The 12,500-nt window shown below is 40.1% G+C and overlaps 2 protein-coding genes across 3 annotated transcripts in view; both read right to left on the bottom strand.

The window, feature by feature from the left end:
* LOC133542447 (gastrula zinc finger protein XlCGF57.1-like) overlaps window positions 1–12,500 on the bottom strand; it is a 130,771-nt gene that overhangs the window by 53,404 nt on the left and 64,867 nt on the right. The gene's annotated exons all lie outside the window — the stretch shown is intronic.
* Window positions 3,852–12,500, bottom strand: part of LOC133542532 (oocyte zinc finger protein XlCOF20-like) — a 69,312-nt gene continuing 60,663 nt past the window's right edge. The window contains exons 1-2 of one of the 2 annotated variants that reach the window (XM_061886752.1): window positions 10,426–10,816; window positions 3,852–5,087 (exon numbers count right to left, since the gene is read on the bottom strand). In XM_061886752.1, the coding sequence (XP_061742736.1) occupies window positions 4,069–5,085 (1,017 nt within the window). In that variant the 5' untranslated portion in view covers window positions 5,086–5,087; window positions 10,426–10,816 and the 3' untranslated portion in view covers window positions 3,852–4,068. Of the gene's footprint in view, window positions 5,088–10,425; window positions 10,817–12,500 lie in introns of those variants that run through there. The other variant, XM_061886753.1, reaches the window with a different exon arrangement.

Raw genomic sequence — 12,500 nt, 5'->3', positions numbered from 1 at the left:
CACTTTACCCACCTGCTCCCAGTGCCACCCACACTGGTTTGAATGTAACTTAGATATTGGGTTTCACTATAAAAAGCGCTTTGAGTCACTTGAGAAAAAGCGCTATAAATCCCACCTAGTACCAACCTCGTCACGTCCGTTGTGTCCTGAGCAAGACACTTCACCCTTGCTCCTGATGGGTGCTGGTTGGCGCCTTGCATGGCAGCTCCCTCCATCAGTGTGTGAATGTGTGTGTGAATGGGTAAATGTGGAAGTAGTGTCAAAGCGCTTTGAGTACCTTGAAGGTAGAAAAGCGCTATACAAGTACAACCCATTTATCATTTATTTATTTTTCTGAGCAGGGTCTGAACGACCCATTTTACTCTGTTTTCTAAGGATAAATTCACAGCCAGCATATGCAGCGTCAGTTGCCTTGATCCTTAAGAAAGGGCCACCTGTTTCACACCTTTTTCCCCCCACATAATCAATGACCTCACTAATTGAACTCAGCACTGCTATTTTTTTGAACACGCCCCTTTCAGTAAATTATTCTGTTGGTTTTCTATACCTTTACTAAACCATCTAGAATCATACTTGCAGTGTATAAGTTGAAATTCCAACAAAAACAGTGATTTTTCTTGCTAGTGATGTGGGACTGCTATTATTTTGAACACAGCTGTACATTGTTTATTGCATCAAGATCTGGGGACATACATATAAAACAATCACACAACAATATTCATATTACACAAGAGAGTAAAATAAATAATTCATAGAATGGATTATAGAAACCCAACAAATGATTTATAAAGTCACACAATTTAAAAATGTATGAAAAACAACTGTTGAAATGTATAAAGTAAATAATAATATGCTTCCAGAAGTGGTCCAGAAGATGTTTCAGATGTGAACCAGTAAATATGAACTAAGAGGGATTCATGTGTACTCAAAAGCAAAAGGTATGAACACAAATATGTACATCATATAAAGGAGTTCATCTACGGAAGCATTTACAATTACAAAATAGAATATGTAACGCTTTGTACATTTGAAAAACTTTAAAAAACACGATTATGAAATGAAATTATGAATATCCATGTAGGCAACATGTTTTGTGCTGTTTTTTTGATAAATGGGGAAAAAAAAAATAATGTACGGGTAGGGTTTCGCATGGACTGCCAAGTGTCGTGGTCAGGCCTACCATAGATTGATTAACGTGGACCCTGACTTAAAGAAGTTGAAAAACTTATTGGGGTGTTACCATTTAGTGGTCAATTGTACGGAATATGTACTGTACTGTGCAATCTACTAATACAAGTTTCAATCAATCAATCAATCAAGGGGTGTGGTTATGGGCGTGGTCTTCATGACCTCATGCGTAATTTGCAAAATGTGCTATTATGACATTTGTTTCTTTTAAAAAGGCTAAAAAAATGTATACATACATTTAAAAACAAATGTGTTATTAATTAGTATTAACAAATATTTATTTCGTTTTGTCATATTTTCCATCGTTGCTGCTTTTTGTAGAATACACTTTGTTGAGAATTTGTCAAGTGTCTAAAGATATTTAAAGGGGAACATTATCAGCAGACCTATGTAAGCGTCAATATATACCTTGATGGTGCAGAAAAAAAGACCATATATTTTTTTAACCGATTTCCAAACTTTAAATGGGTGAATTTTGGCGAATTAAACGCCTTTCTGTTTATCGATCTTTTAGCGATGACGTCAGAATGTGACGTCGCCGAGGTAACACACCCACCATTTTCATTTTCAACACATTACAAACACCGGGTCTCAGCTCTGTTATTTTCTGTTTTTCAACTATTTTTTGGAACCTTGGAGACATCATGCCTCGTCGGTGTGTTGTCGGAGGGTGTAACAACACTAACAGGGAGGGATTCAAGTTGCACCACTGGCAAGAAATCTGCCGCCAGACCCCCATTGAATGTACCAGAGTGTCTTCACATTTGACCGGCGATGCTAAGACAGACATGGCACAGAGATGTATGGATAACCTGCAGATGCATTTGTAACGATAAATTCAACGAAATCACAAAGGTGAGTTTTGTTGATGTTGTTGACTTATGTGCTAATCAGACATATTTGGTCACGGCATGACTCCCAGCTAATCGATGCTAACATGCTACGCTAATCGACGCTAACATGCTATTTACCGGCGGTGCTAAAGCAGACATGGCACAGAGATGTATGGATAACCTGCAGATGCATTTGCAACTATAAAGTCAACGAAATCACAAAGGTGAGTTTTGTTGATGTTGACTTATGTGCTAATCAGACATATTTAGTTGAGGGAGGGATTCAAGTTGCACCACTGGCCCGAAGATGCCAAAGTGTCTGCCGCCAGACCCCCATTGATTGTGCCAGAGTGTCTCCACATTTTACCGGCGATGATAAGGCAGACATGGCACAGAGATGTATGGATAACCTGCAGATGCATTTGCAACGATAGTCAACTAAATCACAAAGCTGAGTTTTGTTGATGTTGACTGCCAGCTAATCGATGCTAACATGCTACGCAAATCGACGCTAACATGCTATTAACCGGCGGTGCTAAAGCAGACATGGCACAGAGATGTATGGATAACCTGTAGATGCATTTGCAACTATATTACGTTTCCTTCCACCCACATTTAATGCGAAACAAACACTTACCAATCGACGGATTTAAGTTGCTCCAGTGTCAAAAGATGCGAAAGTCCTGATCGTTTGGTCCGCACATTTTACCGGCGATGCTAACGCAGCTATTCGACCATGCTATGGCTATGAATAGCGTCAATAGCTATTCGCTCAATAGCTTCAGTTTATTCTTCAATATTTTCATACTCCAACCATCTGTTTCAATACATGCGTAATCTGTTGAATCGCTTAAGTCGCTGAAATCCGAGTCTGAATCCGAGCTAATGTCGCTATATCTTGCTGTGGTATTTGCCGTTGTTTGTTTACATTGGCAGCACTGTATGACGTCACAGGGAAATGGATAGTTGCATCGCAAATAGCGAAAATCAAGCACTTTAAAGCTTTTGTAGGGATATTCGGGGACCGGTAAAATTTTGAAAAAAAACTTCAAAATATACAACAAGCCATTGGAAACTGATTTTTATTGTTTTTAACCCTTTTGAAATTGTGATAATGTTCCCCTTTAAAGAAGTTGAAAAACGTATTGGGGTGTTACCATTTAGTGGTCAATTGTACGGAATATGTACTGTACTGTGCAATCTACTAATACAAGTTTCAATCAATCAATCAAGGGGTGTGGTTGTGGGCGTGGTCTTCATGACCTCATGCGTAATTTGCAAAATGTGCAATTATGTCGTTTTTTTCTTTTAAAAAGGCTATAAAAAAGTATACATACATTTAAAGCCAAATGTGTTATTATTAATTAGCATTAACAAATAGTTATTATGCTTTGCCATATTTTCCATCGTTGCTGCTTTTTGTAAAATAGACTTTGTTGAGAATTTGTCAAGTGTCTAAAGATATTTAATGACATTTTAATTAAAACCGACTAGCAGTAAATATGGCACCTTTATCTGGTGTTATTATAAAATGTCACCATTGCTTGGCGTCTTTGCTCCTGTTGGACTTTGTCTTCTTAAAAGGCGCCACTGTCCTCTTTGAAATTTGCACATTTTGGCAGATGGCTGTCCGCGGGTGTATATCCGCAATATATACGAACGCTCCGTCCACGCCTGATAGGTGATTGGCAGAGAATGAGGACTCACAGACACAAAAGTGTTGCACGGGAGGCAAAATCTGTTGGAATTGAGTTGTTCGTTATAAGAGTGGTTGTGTGATTTCTTTTGGGGGCTACAATACATTATAATTGTATCACTTTAATTTGTATCAAAGTAAAAAAAAATAAAAAATCTTATTTTCATGGTGTGTTGGTAATTAAAAAACAGCAATTAAATAAAACACACATTCATTGACAGAGTGGTAACCCCATGAAAACATGGACACAATGTTGTGTACTACTAATATGTGCACTTGACTGAAAAACACCTAAAAATGTTAGGCGCATATTAACAAAATTGTGTTACAAACACTGTTGTTGTTAGATAGTCAAAGTTTTGACAATCTATTTCGAATATTCTCACCAGCACACTTGTGTTTCTTACACTGGTACTTATAAGAGAATCTTTCACCACACACACTGCAACTCAAAACTTTCTCACCTGTGTGTGTTCTCGTGTGTTTTACAAGCGCTGACCGGTCAGCGAAGCTTTTGTTGCAGCTTGAGCAGGAATATGGTTTTTCGCCGGAGTGTTTTCTCGCGTGTACTTTCAAGTATTGACGTTGAATGAAACCTTTGCCGCAGAGTGAACATGTAAAAGGTTTTTCCCCGGTGTGTATTCTGGCGTGCATGATCAAATATGCCTTTTGGGTGAAGCTTTTAAGACAAATTGAGCACATGAACGGTTTTTCTCCAGTGTGCGTTCTCATGTGTACTTTCAAATCATTGTTTTGTATGAAACCTTTGGCGCAGATTGAACATGAAAAGGGTTTTTCTCCAGTGTGTGTCCTGGCATGTATGTTCAAATGTTGCTTCTGGGAGAAGCTTTTTTGGCAAACTGAGCACATGAATGTTTTTTCTCCAGTGTGTGTTCTCATGTGTACTTTTAGATGACTCGGGTATTTAAAAGTTTTGTCGCAGTGAGAACATGTGAAGTGTGTGTTGTCAGTGGGACATGTCTTATCATCTTTAGAGTCTTCATCATCAGTGTCAGGAGAGTGTGACGTTGTGTCCTCACTATCTGATAGTGGAGCTAAGAGCTTGTCTGCTTGTGATCCTCCACAGTGGTCTCCATCAGCTTCTGTTGAGCTGCTGCTCGGAGGCTCCGCCTCTCCCCTCTCCTCACTCTCACCTTTGACCTCATCATCTTCACTCTTCACAGGGATACCAGTCACTAGAAATTCCTCCAGCTCACCCTCCTGAGTGATGTGATGTTCCTCCTCTTCTTCTTTAATGCGTGGGAGACGTGACTCCTCTTCCTCCATAAGGTGTGGGGGTCGTGGCTCCTCCTCTGCCATACTGGAGGTCCACTCCTGATGCTCAGGGAGAAAATGTTCTCGATGCATGTCTGCAGGACACAAAAAGATAAACATAAGCTTTTGGAAAAAAAAAAAAAAAAAATCCAGCTTTGCCCGGTCGCACGAGACATTGTCTTGCGCTAGCACAGGGTTGTCAAACTCAAATACAAAGTGGGCCAAAATTCTAAACTGAACAAACCCGCGGGCCAAAGTTGAACAACTTAACCTTTTAATAGGGACCCCAAAAAGTTTTGCATTGAATATTGAACAAGCAAGGCTTATATAACTTTATAGTGACATGCAAAATCGAGGTTTGTTGGTAGCGGGGGTGTATATTGTAGTGTCCCGGAAGAGTTAGTGCTGCAAGGGGTTCTGGGTATTTGTTCTGTTGTGTTATTGTGTTACAGTGCGGATGTTCTCCCGAAATGTCATTCTTGTTTGGTGTGGGTTCACAGAGTGGTGCATATTTGTACCAGTCTTAAAGTTGTTTATAAGGCCACCCTTAGTGTGACCTGTATGACTGTTGACCAAGTATGCCTTGCATTCCCTTGTGTGTGTGTAGAATCCGCATATATTTCGTGACTGGGCCGGCACGCTGGTTGTATGGCGGAAAAGCGGACATGACAACAGGTATAGAGCAGGGGTGTCAAACTCAAATACAGAGTGGGCCAAAATTTTAAACTGAACAAAGCCGCGGGCCGAAGTTGAACAACTTAACCTTTTAAAAAGGGACCCAAACAAGTTTTGCATTGAATATTGAACAAGCAAGGCTTATATAACTTTATATTGACATGCAAAATCGAGGTTTGTTGGAAGCGGGGTTGTATATTGTAGTGTCCCGGAAGAGTTAGTGCTGCAAGGGGTTCTGGGTATTTGTTCTGTTGTGTTACAGTGCGGATGTTCTCCCGAAATGTGTTTGTCATTCTTGTTTGGTGTGGCTTCACAGTATATTTGTAACAGTGTTAAAGTTGTTTATAAGGCCACCCTCAGTGTGACCTGTATGACTGTTGACCAAGTATATTACGTGACTGGGCCGGCACGCTGATTGTATGGCGGAAAAGCGGACATGACAACAGGTTGTAGAGGACGCTAAAAGCAGTACCTTTAAGGCACGCTGCCGATATTGTTGTCCGAGTGGAAATCGGGAGAAATTCGGGAGAATGGTTGTCTCACATTTTATTCCTCGTATAACGAACCAAATCACCAAATTACATTGTACATTTGAAAAAAAAAAACACTGGTCCTTCCCTTATTAATAAATTAAGAACAAAATCAACTCGCTCCGATATTCTGATATAAACTGTGGCATATTTAATTTGACTAAAATGAGAAAACAACAACTAAACCTGAACCAATAAATTAGGGCTGGGCGATATATCGATATACACGATATATTGTGGGTGTCTGTGCGATATAGAAAATGACTATATCGTGATATTCGAGTATACGTTCTCACGCGGTTGCTTTTAGCTGCGGGCATTACACTACAGGCTCTTCGCGCTCTTTCCTGTCTCTCTTTCTCACAGAGACATAAAACAAGCTCACCTTGTTACATACGTCACATACTGTCACGTCATAAGTCACATTTGTATACGCCCTTGCAGAGCAGGAAGGTAGCAGCATGGATAACGTTAGCTGTGATGCTAGCAGAGCCGTGTGAGTTGTAATACGAAAGAGAGAAGGTGAGAATGAAGGAAGAATGAATTCCCAAGAAAAACAGCAGGGGGTCCATCGTCTGGCGGGGGTTTGGCTTCAAGTGGGAATATGTCGAACAGACAACCGTAATTTGTCAAGTGTGGGCCAAAAGCGTTGCTACAAAAAGTAGCATTACTGCTAATATGTAGCATCATTTGAAAAGTCATCTGATAGAGAATGAGGAGTGCTTACTCCGCATGTCAACATCTCCATTCGGTGCCACACGCCCACACCATCAAAATGCAGAGGTAAACATTTCCAGATCGACACCGTATGAAAAAAATAGTCAACAACAGAATTTAACAACGTCTGTACTAACCTACCACATAGTGAAGGACGAACACAATTTGATTTTGTATTATGCGGCTCATTTTTATTTGACACTTATTGAAATATCTTGTGTGCACAAATGTGCACTCACAGCTTATTTTTAAATGTCTCTGACAATCTTGCACTTTCTGTTTTGGAAATGACATGAACGTTTGTGCCACTGCTTAATAAATGTTTAATAAATACACTTTTGGTCAAGTGATTTAGTTGTGATTTCCCTCTCTGCATGAAAGTGTAAAATGAGCTAATATTAAAGGCCTACTGAAAGCCACTACTACCGACCACACAGTCTGATAGTTTATATATCAATGATGAAATATTAACATTGCAACACATGCCAATACGGCCTTTTTAGTTTACTAAATTACAATTTTAAATTTCCCGGGAGTTTCGTCTTGAAAACGTCGTGTAATGATGACGTGTACGCGTGACGTCACAGGGTTTTAGGAAGTGTGAGAGCTGCACACACACACAGCTAAAAGTCGTCTGCTTTAACGGCATAATTACACAGTATTTTGGAGATCTGTGTTGCTGAATCTTTTGCAATTTGTTCAATTAATATTGGAGAAGTCACAGTAGAAAGATGGAGTTGGGAAGCTTTAGCCTTTAGCCACACAAACACACAGTGATTCCTTGTTTAAAATTCCCGGAGGTGAAAATTTACTATGAATCAGAGCGCGGTCAAGAGAACATGGATCCCGACCAAATGTTAACCAGCAGGTTTCGGTGACAAAATTGTGGTTAAAAAGTCAGTTCTTACCGGAGAAAAGCTGAGCTTGTGCCGTCCGTACAGCTGGCGTCGACTCCCCTGAGAAAGTGGGCGTCAACACCCGGCTGTGGACACACCCTTCCGACTATCAGGTACTATTGATCTCACGAAAACACTAGCAACACAATAGAAAGATAAGGATTTCCCAGAATTATCCGACTAAATGTGTCTAAAAAAATCAGAATACATCCCAATGCTATCGCATTTTTTTTTTTAACTCGTTTTTTTTTTCTTTCTAGTCCGTCGTTATCAATATCCTCAAACACGAATCTTTCATCCTCGCTCAAATTAATGGGGAAATTGTCGTTTTCTTGGTCCGAATAACTGTTTTTGTCGGAGACTCCCATTGAAATCAATGTGAATATGTGAGACCCCCCACACTTGTGACGTCATCGTCTGCGACTTCCGGTAAAGGGAGGCTTTTTCAGGAAGTACCAAAAGTGGCAAACTTTATCGTGGATGTTCTCTACTAAATCCTTTCAGCAAAAATATGGCAATATCACGAAATGATCAAGTATGACACATAGAATGGACCTGCTATTCCCGTTTAAATAAGAAACTCTCATTTCAGTAGTAGTAACACTCCTATGCTGTAGACAACCGGGCTGAAATAAAGCATGTTCCAGTCGTAAATACCCAGTGTATTATTTATACAATAACACTTACTGGTGGCAGCGGTGGGATAAAGAGATCCCCCACGGAGCAGAACGGGAGGGGGAGTTGTCCGAAGTTAATTCTGTCGTCGCCCCCGCACTTGAGGAGCCGAGCTAACTGATAGCAGTTTCCTATACTGGACTTTCAATTGAAGCAGGAGGTAATAAAGGAAGATCTCCATCGAGACAGAGAGACTTTTAAAACTGAAGAAAGATAAGGAAGACTTTTATAAACAAGTTATCGATGCTTCTGATCAGAAGGAGCTGGCATGGACTTAATTTATAAGTAAAGGTAAGACCATAGTTAAAGGGGAACATTATCACAATTTCAAAAGGGTTAAAAACAATAAAAATCAGTTCCCAGTGGCTTGTTTTATTTTTCAAAATTTTACACCTCCCGGAATATCCCTAACAAAATCTTTAAAGTTCTTGATTTTCGCTATTTGCGATGAGACTGTCCATTTTCCTGTGACGTCATACAGTGCTGCCAATACAAACAACATGGCGGTTACCACAGCAAGATATAGCGACATTAGCTCGGATTCAGACTCGGATTTCAGCGGCTTAAGCGATTCAACAGATTACGCATGTATTGAAACGGATGGTCGGAGTATGGAGGCAGATAGCGAAAACGAAATTGAAGAAGAAATTGAAGCTATTGAGCGAATAGCTATTGACGCTATTCGTCCATAGCATGGGTGTACCTAATGAAGTGGCCCATAGCATGGCTGCCTTATTAGCATCGCCGGTAAAATGTGCGGACCAAACGATCAGGACTTTCGCATCTTGTGACACTGAAGCAACTTAAATCCGTCGATTGGTAAGTGTTTGTTTCGCATTAAATGTGGGTATCTAGTTTCAAATGTACATACAGCTAGCGTAAATAGCATGTTAGCATTGATTAGCATAGCATGTTAGCATCGATTAGGTGGCAGTCATGTCGTGACCAAATATGTCTGATTAGCACAAAAGTCAACAACATCAACAAAACTCACCTTTGTGATTTCGTTGACTTTATCGTTGCAAATGCATCTGCAGGTTATCCATACATCTCTGTGCCATGTCTGTCTTAGCATCGCCGGTCAAATGTGCGAACACTCTGGCAAATTCAATGGGGGTCTGGCGGCAGATTTCTTGCCTGTGGTGCAACTTGAATCCCTCCCTGTTAGTGTTGTTACACCCTCCGACAACACACCGACGAGGCATGATGTCTCCAAGGTTCCAAAAAATAGTCGAAAAATCGGAAAATAACAGAGCTGAGACCCGGTGTTTGTAATGTGAAAATGAAAATGGCGGGTGTATTACCTCGGTGACGTCACGTTCTGACATCATCGCTAAAAGACCGATAAACAGAAAGGCGTTTACTTTGGCAAAATTCACCCATTTAGAGTTCAGAAATCGGTTAAAAAAATACATGGTATTTTTTCTGCAACATTAAGGTATGTATTGACGCTTGCATAGGTTTGGTGATAATGTTCCCCTTTAAGTTTTTTTATTAAATGTGCTTTTCATGATGGTATCCTTACATCACACTCACATTTTTACTGCATGCCTTTGGTAAGTGCCGGAGTGAGAAGAGGTTTTAAAATAACTAGCGCATACTTACCTTTACCGCATGCCTTTGGTAAGTGCAGGAGTGAGAAGAGGTTTTAAATTAATTAGCGCCCCGGCGGAAATTCAAGGAAATACGGTATATATGTGCCAATGATGTAAATTGCACCATGACATCATCTTGATATCACTTAGCCACGCCCCTACAAGATTTCAGTTATGTGGGAAACACCTAAAATAGTTAGTTTTTTTTAACATTGTGCATTGTCATTAAGTTGCAAACTTTTACTTCTTGACAATGCTCCCACTCAATATGGATTTTCCAAGTGTATTTTATATGAATAATAAATATAAAGTTAGTAAACATGTGAGAGTAAGAAGTAAACAAACCTGTTCTGTGTAACACAACTTGATGTTTCTTGAAAACAGCGTTCAGTAGTTGATGTTGTCGCTCCTTCTCCTCTTTTGTTGGACAAAGTTCCTCCTCGTACTCTGCTATTGTTCTTTCGAAAATAATATTTATTCAACCTTCAACTAGTTATTTGCTAGCAGCTAACAAGCTAAGCTAACTAGCAGGCTAACTAGCCAGCTCGGCTAGCGTGAGAAGCTTCGACGCTTACTGAGACGAGTCGAGTTCATCCTGACACGAATTCTAAATGAAGCGTAGTTTTTCAAAGGATAGAAAACCAAGTAAAATCGTAGAAATTCAGGATTAAGGCAGACTACGACCAGTGCTCGGTCGCCGTCGCTACGCGGTCGGTATCAGAAGACTCGATCAATCAGCGCATGCGCAAGGGTCGCTTCCTGTTGACTTTTTTTTTTTTTTAATCATCTTATTTTGCATTAAAAAATGTGGCATTTCAAGTCGTTATTAAATCACTATATCAATATAAAAGTGTATGTACAAGAAAAGTGAACGGTGTATGATAATTGTTAAGCCTTTTTAAGGAGATTTACAAATGAAACGTTGCCTCTATTTACCCTATAACTGTTTCCTTTTCGACAAAACTAAAAAAATATGTTGTCCTAACTGTACACATTATTTATTTGCAATGCACTTTATTTAAAACATGTTAAAACAAAAGCTATTTGAATTGGAAATATATCATTGAAGAAGTGACGTCGTACTTCCGCTTCACCAAATTGCTTGTTGACGAAACCACGGACGTCTTCTGGGTAGACGCAGCATTGGCTGCTGTGACGCGAGAAATTCGGCCGCCATCTTGAAGTGGTGATGAGGAGTCGGCGAGCAGCCTAAACTGACAGTTGACAGGCAGCGTTTTCCTGCTCAAATGAGCGGACTGTCGAAAATAGGAATCGGGGGATTACTTTTCACAAGTAAGATTTAACATTAACGTGCTATTGGTGGTATTTTGTGAAAAGAGTGTGTGCATATTGTATATAGTCATCTGCAAACCTATGAAATGTTCTATTTTGTCTTCATTATTTTGTCAGAATGCACCAGAATGCTTCATTTGTATGTTTGATTGATTGATTGATTGATACTTTTATTAGTAGAATGCACAGTTCAGTACATATTCCGTACAATTGACCACTAAATGGTAACACCCCAATAAGTTTTTGAACTTAACGTTAATCAATTCATGGTACAAATATATACTATCAACATTATACAGTCATCACACAGGTTAATCATCATAGTATATACATTGAATTATTTACATTATTTACAATCCGGGGGGTGGGATGAGGAGCTTTGGTTGATATCAGTACTTCAGTCATCAACAATTGCATCAACAGAGAAATGTGGACATTGAAACAGTGTAGGTCTTATTTAGTAGGATATGTACAGCCAGCAGAGAACATAGTGAGTTCAGATAGCATAAAAACAAGTATATACATTAGAAGTACATTTGATTATTTACATTAGGTTGTTTATAATCCGGGGAGATGGGATGTGAATGGAGGAGGGTATTAGTAAAGTGTGTGACAATCACAAATAAATCTTCTGGAGGAGGTTTTCCCCCAACAGGGGTTTGGTTTACAAACTTTCAGCCCCACCTAAAACAAAATTCACCCGTTGCCACTGATTATGATACATTCTCATTTTAGGCAAAGTATAAGACAATACTTTCTCAACAGTATAATTGTAACCAGCTCAAAGTAAAGCAGCTGCTCCTCCACATGGAGAGGAGCCAGATGAGGTGGTTAGAGCATCTGGTCAGGATGCCACCCGAACGCCTCCCTAGGGGGGTGTTTAGGGCGCGTCCAACCGGTAGAAGGCCACGGGGAAGACCCAGGACACGTTGGGAAGACTATGTCTCCCGACTGGCCTGGGAACACCTCGGGATCTCCCGGGAAGAGCTGGACGAAGTGGCTGGGGAGAGGGAAGTCTGGGCTTCCCTGCTTAGGCTGCTGCCCCCGCGACCTGATCTCGGATAAGCTGAAGAAGATGGATGGATGGATGGATGGCTCTATTAATGGATACATCTATTAATAAGCTT

Source organism: Nerophis ophidion, linkage group LG24 (assembly GCF_033978795.1).
Source record: "Nerophis ophidion isolate RoL-2023_Sa linkage group LG24, RoL_Noph_v1.0, whole genome shotgun sequence".
NCBI lineage: Eukaryota > Metazoa > Chordata > Actinopteri > Syngnathiformes > Syngnathidae > Nerophis > Nerophis ophidion.
The sequence above is the reverse complement of the archived record's forward strand: the minus strand, read 5'-3'. Positions and strand labels throughout refer to the sequence as shown.